The sequence below is a fragment of the Cebus imitator genome, unplaced genomic scaffold (genome assembly GCF_001604975.1).
Source record: "Cebus imitator isolate Cc_AM_T3 unplaced genomic scaffold, Cebus_imitator-1.0 Scaffold9, whole genome shotgun sequence".
NCBI classification, from domain to species: domain Eukaryota; kingdom Metazoa; phylum Chordata; class Mammalia; order Primates; family Cebidae; genus Cebus; species Cebus imitator.
This window is the reverse complement of record NW_016107324.1, coordinates 11,441,994-11,450,836: the sequence shown is the minus strand read 5'-3', so window position 1 is coordinate 11,450,836 and position 8,843 is coordinate 11,441,994. Positions and strand designations below refer to the sequence as shown.

Below are 8,843 nucleotides of genomic sequence, written 5' to 3'. Positions count from 1 at the left end.
AATATTAATAATTATAGAACTTATTAAACACTATAGAATACTTACTATGTGCCAGGCATTTTGGGAGGCTCTCTCTGTGCATTATCTCATTTAATTAGGTTGATGGACAGCATTCTACTTTCTTAGTTTAGGCATGGCCTCTACAATAAGGATTATCAAAAGTAAAAATATGTAAAAGAAACCCAGAAGGTATTTGTTGTGCTCCTTGGGGAAGCTAGGCAAATCCTTTCAACTGAAAACCATGGTAATTTCCAAGGTCTCTGCCGCTCCCCATCCCCACGGTCCACTTCCTCTTCTCGCTGTTCCTCTCAGAAAAGACCTTTGGACTCAGCCACCACGAAATGGCAGCACTTTATTTATGGTCTCTTTAGAGTGTAGGTTTTCTTAATGGGTCTGCCTGTCATGTTTAACGTCCTTGGCAGGGACCAAGGCAGATGCAGTGCAAATTCTCACTAAAATCGCCGAGCCCTTTGTCTTTCAGTGTCTAAAATATGAACGCCAATGGAATCAAGCCAGAGTTTGAATTCTAGTCTCTTAGCCTTTGTTTCCCCTGTCCATAAAATGACTGGGGTCATTATTTCCTCCTGCAGTTTATTTATGTATTCACTAATTCATCCATCCATCCAACCATCCATCCAGTTTACTGAGTACCTACTATATGTCAGGCCCTGTTCTAGGGTGGAAACTAAGAGAATGATGGTACCTGAAGGTCTCCGGAAACTCCAAAGCCCTAAGCAGTTGCTGCTTTTACTGTCAGTGGTCAGGTGTTTTTTTCCCTACAAATCAACAGAACAAAGAAAATTACCTAAACTGCGAGGACACAGGGAGGAACTTCTTGGCACAGAGCTTTCCAAACACTTTTTCCTGAAGGGATTCAAGAAGCAAGAAAAGTCCTCGTTTGCTAGGACCTTCTCTGAGCTGCCCTCAGGATGTTTCTGGGACTACTTTTCTTGCCCAGAGAATCAAGAAACCCTTCAGTGAATTCCCGGGCTGTACTTGTAAATCGAAATTCTCATTCTACCAGGTAGCATTCAAAGAAAATCTGCTGGGTTTCAGTTTCCACGAATTAAAAGTGAAGGTCCAAGCCCTTAACTGGCTGGGGCACGGTTAGCGAGTCACTTAGCATCTCTAGGGCCCGTTTGCAAAGCGGGCTTACGGTGCCTCCGGCCTAAAGTCCTAGAATGAGAGCCTCGTGTCCCAAGCTGGGGCGCGCACCCCAGATTAAAGATCGTCAATGTACAGACGGCAAACTCATCCAATCCAGTGCATGCCTTCCTAAACATCACGAGATTTTAAGAAAAGGAAACTGAAAACGGGAAAGTCCCTTTCTCTAACCTGGCACGGCGTCGCTGGCTTGGAGACCGGTGACAGTCCCCGCGGGCCTTATCCTGATTGGCTGTCCCTGCGGGCCTTGTCCTGATTGGCTGTGCCCGACTCTGTATAACATAAATAGAGGCGTCAAGTCGCGCGGGCATTACTGTGGCAGACTACACTTGGGTCGAGATGGCTCGCTTCGTGGTGGCAGCCCTGCTGGTGCTACTCTGTCTGTCTGGCCTGGAGGCTATCCAGCGTAAGTCTCTCCTCCCGTCCGGCGCTGGTCCTTCCCCTCCCGCCCCACCCTCTGTAGCCCTCTCTGTGCTTTCTCGTTCCGTTACCTCCCTACAAGTTTTCCTTCGTGGCCCCCCGGGGGGCCAATCCAGGGCTCGGTCTCCAGAGAAGCAATGGGGTGGCCTGGGAGTCGCGGGGTGGGGGTGGGGCGGTGCGCCCCGGGACGCGCGCTTCTTGCTCCTTTAGGCGGGGAGCAGGGGAGACCTTTGGCCTGCGGGGTCAGGAGGGCCGGGACGAAGTTTAGGGCGTCGATAGGCGTCAGAGCTCCGAGGTGGGGGAAAGTTTCTCTTCCGCTCTTTCGCCTCGGGCTACGCGAGCGCAGCCGGAGTGGGACTGGTAGGCTCGTCCCAAAGGCTCGGAGCTGAAGGCTTGAACGCGCGGAGAGGCGCCTGGGGTCTGGGGGAGGCGTCGCCCGGGTCAGCCAGTCCACTGCGGCTCTGCTTTCCTCGGACGGGAGAGCTATGGACGTCGTCTAGGCGCCCGCTAAGTTAGCCTGCCCTGGCACCTCCGGGTCTATGTGGGGCCACACCGTGGCGAGGAGACAGCACGCGACGTTTGTAGAATGCTTGGCTGTGTTACAAAGCAGTTTCCACCATAGATAACTACTATGGTTATTTTCTGCCTCTCACAGATGGGGAAACTGAGGCACCGAGGTTTTAAGAAACATAATTACACAGGAGATAAATGGCAGCAATCAAGATTGAAATCAAGCCTGACCAGGGCCTTTTGCGGGTGCGAGTGCCTTTTAGCTGTAATCAGTATGTTTTTTCGGAAACACGCCTGCCTTCTGCGTGAGATTTTCCAGGGGAAACTGGGCGGCCGTGGGCCCTGTGGTCTTTTCTTAACAGAGGGCTTCCTCTTTGGCGCCTTGCCGGGTTCTTTCCAAGTTGTACTGTGCCTCTTACTTTCAGTTTTGAAAACGTGAAGGGGTTGGGCTTAGCGGCTCACGCCTGTAATCCCAGCACTTTAAGAGGCTGAGGTGGGAGGATGGCTTGAAGTCAATAGTTTGAGACCAGCCTGGTCAACATGCTGAAATCTCGTCTCTACAAAAAATAAAAATAAAAATTAGCTGGGTGTGGTGGCTCGTGCCTGGGGTCCCAGCTGCTCAGGAGGCTGAGGCAGGAGGATCTCTTGAACCCAGGAGTTTCAGCTATCCTGGCACCACTGCACTCCAGCCTGGGTAACAGAGCGAGACCCTGTCTCTTAAAAAAGAAAAAGAAGGCCGGGCACGGTGGCTCACGCCTGTAATCCCAGCGCTTTGGGAGGCCGAGGCAGGAGAATCACCTGAGGTCAGGAGTTCGAGACCAGCCTGGCCAACATGGTGAAACCTTGTCTCTACCAAAAATACAAAAATTAGCCGGGCGTGGTGGCAGGTGCCTAATCCCAGCCACTCGGGAGGCTGAGGCAGGAGAATGGCTTGAACCCAGAAGGTGGAGGTTGTAGTAGCTAAGATCGCACTGTTGCACTCAAGCCTGGGACTCCATCTCAAAAACAAGAATAACAACAACAACAAAGGAAAAAAAGGAAAAAGTGAAGGTTTGTCAAAGTCAGGGGAGTTATAAAACCATTAATAAAGATAATCCAAAATGGTTACCAAGACTGTTGAAGACACCAAAGATCTTGAGCATTTTCTAAATACCTGGCAGTACAATAAGCTCTCTCACCTTTTGCCTGGCAAAAAAATGATCAAAGGCAGAATGTTTTGATCATGAGAAAATTACATTTAATTTGAATACAATTTATTTACAAAATAAAGAATAATGTAGATGTCATCGATGTTATTGGATTTGCTAATTATGTTAGATGTTGTTTTAAAAAATAACACAGATTTTTTTTAAGAAAATCTTATTTTGAAATTTTCCAAAGTAATCCGTGCCATACATAGACCATTTCTGGAAGATACCATGAGAAATGTGTAATGGTGATTGCCCCTGAAGGCCTATTTTCCCCTCTGTCCTGTGTGTGGGTTTTGTTTTGTTTTGTTGTGGGCATAAACTAATTTTTCAGTTAAACTTGGGAAACTTAAATAACTCTCCAAAAGTCACAAAGCCAGTTACTGGTTGAGCCCAAATTTAAACTCAGCCTGTCTGATAACTGTCCTCTTCTTAGAAAAGATTACAGTGATGCTCTCCAAATCTTGCCTCCTTCCCTCACAGAGAATTCCAGGCAGGATGAAACTGTGCTCTGACCCCTGTGGCATTTATTATGTTCTTATTATTAGAAGCTCAAATGCAAAGAGCTCTCTTAGCCTTTAATGCTATGAAAAAAATCAGCTCTTCAAAGGATCCCCAGTCCACTTCTTGATGGGGCTAGTAGCCTTTCCTTGATGATAGGGTGTTTTCTAGAAAGATGTATCTGGTCTAGATGGCCTGGTACTCCTCCTTCTCTCCACCACCTCCCAGACATGGAGGAGTAGCTGCCTTTTAGTGATCATGTACCCTGAATATATGTATATTTAAAAGAATTTTATACACATATATTTAGTGCCAATCTGTATATTTAGTAGCACTAACACTTCTCTTCATTTTCGATGAAAAATAGAGTTTATAATATTTTCTTCCCACTTCTCCATGGTTGGTCTAGTGATGCCTCTCACTTTGGAAGCACTGGTTTTATAACATTACGCAATGTATTCCCAACCTGGCTAGTTACAGAAATCACCTGTGGATGCTAATTAAAATGCAAATCCCACTGTCACACGCATTATTCCATTTGATCATAGTGGAGACTATGCTCTGTCCCATTTGCCATAGTCCTCACCTATCCCTATTGTGTTTTATTGGGTCCAAATCAACCATTTAAGGTATTTGCCAGCTCTTGTATGCATTTAGGTTTTGTTTCTTTGTTTTTTAGCTCATGAAATCAGGTACAAAATCAGAGAGGGGTTTGGCATATAAACCTTAAGTGGAAATAAAGAAGTTTTGTTGTTTGTTAAGAACATACCTTGGGTTAGCTGGGTGCGTTGGCTCACACCTGTAATCCCAGGACTTTGGGAGGCCAAGGAGGGTGGATCACTTGAGTTCAGGAGTTTGAAACCAGCCTGGCCAGCATGGTGAAACCCTGTCCCTACTAAAAATACAAAAGTAGCCAGGTGTGGTGGTATATGCCTGTAGTCCCAGCTACTCGGGAGGCTGAGGCAGGAGAATCATTGGAACCTGGGAGGTGGAATTTGCAGTGGGCTGAGCTCTCACAACTGCACTCCAGCCTAGGCAAGTGAGACTCCATCTCAAAAAAATAAAAATAAATAAATAAGAACATACCTTGGGTTGATCCACTTAGGAACCTGAGGTAACAGTAATAACATCTGCCACTTACAGAGCAATTGCTATGTGCCAGGCACTCTACTAGATACTTAATACATTTTAGAAAATCAGATGGGTGTAGATCAAGGCAGGAGCAGAAACCGAAAAGAAAGGAGTAAGCATAAGAAAAAAAAAAAAACAGAAGGGGTGGAAACAGTACAATAACATGAGTAATTTGATGGGGCTATTATGAACTGAGAAATGAAGTTTGAAAAGTAGCTTGGGGCCAAATCATGTAGGCTCTTGAGGGATGTGTTAAGGAATGCTATGGGTGCTGAGAAGCAATCAGAAGTCCTTGAGAGCCTCCAGAAAAAGGCTCTTAAAAATGCAGCACAATCTCCAGTGACAGAAGATACTGCTAGAAATCGGCTAGAAAAAAACAAAAAGGCATGTATAGAGGAATTACGTGGGAAAGATACCAAGTCATATTTATTCCTCAAAATGGAGGTGGCTTGTTGGGAAGGTGGAAGGTCATTTGGCCGTAGTGGAAATGGAATTGGGAGATAAATCGATGATCAAATGTAAACACGTGGTGCTTAATCTAGCTTGAGACTAAGTTATCCCCAATTGAAATACCCTGGTAATTAATATTCATTTGTCTTTTCCTGATGTTTTCAGATGCTCCAAAGATTCAGGTTTACTCACGTCATCCGGCAGAGAATGGAAAGCCGAATTTCCTGAATTGCTATGTGTCTGGGTTTCATCCATCCGACATTGAAGTTGACTTACTGAAGAATGGAAAGAAAATTGAAAAAGTGGAGCATTCAGACTTGTCTTTCAGCAAGGACTGGTCTTTCTATCTCCTGTACTATACCGAGTTTACCCCCAATGAAAAAGATGAGTATGCCTGCCGTGTGAGCCATGTGACTTTCCCAACACCCAAGACAGTAAAGTGGGGTAAGTCTTACATTCTTTTGTAGGCTGCTGAAAGTTGTGTATGAGTAGTCATGTCATAAAGCTGCTTTGATATTAAAAAAATTCATCTATGGCCATACTGCCCTGAATGAGTCCCATCCCATCTGATAAAAAATAATCTGCATATTGGGATTGTCAGGGAATGTGCTTAAAGATCAGATTAGTGACACCTGCTGAGAGACTGCTGCACAGCATGGTTTCTGAACCAGCAGTTTCCCTGCAGTTGAGCAGGGAGCAGCAGCAGCAGTTGCATGAATACATATGCACTCCTAACACTTCTTACTACTGACTTCCTCAGCTTTCGTGGCAGCTTTAGGTATATTTAGCACTAACGAACATCTCAGGAAGGTATAGGCCTTTGTAAGTCCTGCTATCCTAGCATCCTATAATCCTGGACTCCTCCAATACTCTCTGGGTGGATTGGTATCTGAGGCTAGTAGGCAGGGCTTGTTCCTGCTGGGTAGCTCCAAACAAGGTATTCATGGATAGGAACAGCAGCCTGTTTTGCCAGCCTTATTTCTAATAGTTTTAGACATTTGTTAGTACATGGTGTTTTTTGTTTTGTTTTGTTTTAACACAATGTAAACAAATAGTACATCGTATTTTAAAAGTAAAACTTAATGTCTTCCTTTTTCTTTCTTCACTGTCTTTTTCATAGATCGAAATATGTAACCAGCATCATGGAGGTAAGTTCTTGACTTTAATTAAATGTTTTTTGTTTCACTGGGAACTATTTATAGACAGCCCTAACATGATAACCCTCACTATGTGGAGAACATTGACAGAGTAGCATTTTAGCAGGCAAAGAGGAATCCTATAGGGTCACATTCCCTTCTCCTGTGGAGTGGCATGAAAAAGGTATGTGGCCCCAGCTGTGGCCACATTACTGACTCTACAGGGAGGGCAAAGAAACTGCCAGTGTGGTATTGCAGGATAGAGGCAGGTGGTTACCCACGTTACCTGCAAGGCTTTCATCTTTCTTCTGCCATTTCCACATTGGACATCTCTGCTGAGAAGAGGGCTGTCAAAAGTGAACCACTCTCTTCCTTTGTATCATAGCTGTTTCATTCTTCAGACAGACGAGAGAAGTTACACAGTTCTGCAGATGTCCCATTCTTGTGTGGGGACTGTGTTTGCCTGTTAGAGGCTCCCAGGCCACTAGAGGAGATAAAAGGAAACAGATTGTTATGACTTGATATAATGATACTATAATAGATGTAACTATAAGGAGATCTAGAGGGAGGGAGGAACTTGGACTTCTCTGCATCTTTAGTTGGAGTCCAGAGGTATAAGATCCAGCTTTTCATGAAATTCTACTGCCCAGGGTACCTTAATGCTGAAAACCCATTCAAATATCCTGTTATATTCCAGAACAGGGAATTGATTTGGGAGAGCATCAGGAAGGTGGATGATCTGCCCAGTCACACTGCTACTAAATTGTAGAGCCAGGACCTGAACTCTAATATAGTCATGTGTTACTTAATGATGGGAACATGTTCTGAGAAATGGTTACACAAACCTAGGTGTTGTAGCCTACTACACACATAGGCTATATGGTATAACCTATTGCTCCTCGGCTACAAACCTGTACAGCCTGTTACTGTACTGAATACTATGGTTAGTATTTGTCTACTTAACCAATACAATGGTTAAGTATTTGTCTATCTAAACGTAGAAAAGGTATCGTAAAAATATGCTATTGTAATCGTATGAGACCACTGTCACATATATAGTCCATCATTGACCAAAACACCATATCAGCATTTTATCTTCTAAGATTTTGGGAGCACCAATGGGATACACTAACAGGATATATTCTTTGTAATGGGTTTGGAGAACTGTCTGCAGTTACTTTTTAAAAAGGTAATCTACACAGTAGAAGTTAGACAAGTTTGGTGCTGAGATCTGCAATCTGAATAAATTAATTTGCTAACCTTTTTCTTTTCTTTTCAGGTTCGAAGATGCCACATTTGAATTGGATGAATTCCAGACTCTGCTTGCTTCCTTTTTAATATTGCTATGCTTATTCACTTTATGCACAAAATTTAGGGTTATAATAATGTTAACACAGACATCATCTTCTTTATAATTCTACTTGGAGTGCTGCTCCATGTTTGAGGTATGTGGACAGGTAGCTCTAGGAGGGAGCAGAGAATTCTCATAACCAACATCAACATCTTGGTCACATCTGAACTCTTCAATCTCTTGCACTCAAAGCTTGATAAGATAGTTATTCAGGTTTAAGCTAACTTCTAATTTACATACTTTGCTTAGAATTTGGGGGAAATTTTTAGAAATATAATTGATAGGATTATTGGAAATTTATCATAACGGATGAAACATTTTGTCATATAAGGAATATTTACTTCCTATACATTTGATAAAGTATAGTTATGGTTAATCTGGTTTATGTTTGTTCCAGAAATTAAATAAATCAGAAACCTTGTTGTGTTGTCTCTTATATCTTACTCACACTATTACACCTTTATTTTTAAACATGGAAACAGTCTTCAAGTGCCACTTGGTAAAAAGTGTGAACCCCTTGTATATAGAGTTTGGTTTATAGTGTAAGGGGCCTCAATGATCTGCATTTTCCAGATGAGGAATCTGATGTTCAATGAAGTTAAATGACACAGTTGGGGTGACACAGCTGTCTAGTGGGAGGCCAGCCTTCTATATTTTAGCCAGAGCTCTTTCCTGTGGGCCAAGTCATGAGGAGTTTGCAGACTCTAAGAGGGAGCAAAAGTATCTGAAGGATTTAATATTTTAGCAAGGAATAGATATATAGTCATCCCTTGGTATTCATGGGGGATGGGTTCCTGGACCCTCCCTTGGACACCAAAATCCATGGATAGGTAAGTCCCTTGTATAAAATGGTATAATATTTGCATATAACCTATGTACATCCTCCTGTATGCTTTAAATCATTTCTAGATTACTTATAATACCTAACATAACATAAATGCTATGTAAATAGTTGTTATACTATATTATTCAAGGAATAATGACAGGAAAAAG

General features: G+C 43.3%; 2 protein-coding genes across 2 annotated transcripts in view; one reads left to right on the top strand and one right to left on the bottom strand.

The window, feature by feature from the left end:
• PATL2 (PAT1 homolog 2) overlaps positions 1–1,423 on the bottom strand; it is a 37,010-nt gene extending 35,587 nt beyond the window's left edge. Inside the window, exons 1-2 of the mRNA XM_017545754.2 lie at positions 1,336–1,423; positions 704–776 (exon numbers count right to left, since the gene is read on the bottom strand). The gene's annotated coding sequence lies outside the window, so the exon portion shown is untranslated. The remainder of the gene's footprint in view (positions 1–703; positions 777–1,335) is intronic.
• Positions 1,417–8,271, top strand: B2M (beta-2-microglobulin). Its single transcript, XM_017545797.2, has 4 exons — positions 1,417–1,570; positions 5,529–5,807; positions 6,484–6,511; positions 7,779–8,271. Exons 1-3 carry the CDS (start codon positions 1,504–1,506, stop codon positions 6,495–6,497), a joined length of 360 nt encoding a protein of 119 aa, XP_017401286.1. The 5' UTR covers positions 1,417–1,503; the 3' UTR covers positions 6,498–6,511; positions 7,779–8,271.
• The last annotated feature ends 572 nt before the right edge of the window (positions 8,272–8,843 follow it).

What these genes read in the sequence shown, in the direction of transcription:
- B2M (XM_017545797.2), top strand. Translation starts at nt 1,504, where the DNA reads ATGGCTCGCTTCGTGGTGGCAGCCCTGCTGGTGCTACTCTGTCTGTCT. An exon ending in TGGCCTGGAGGCTATCCAGC is followed by an intron (nt 1,571 to 5,528) that starts GTAAGTCTCTCC and finishes TGATGTTTTCAG; the next exon opens with ATGCTCCAAAGATTCAGGTT.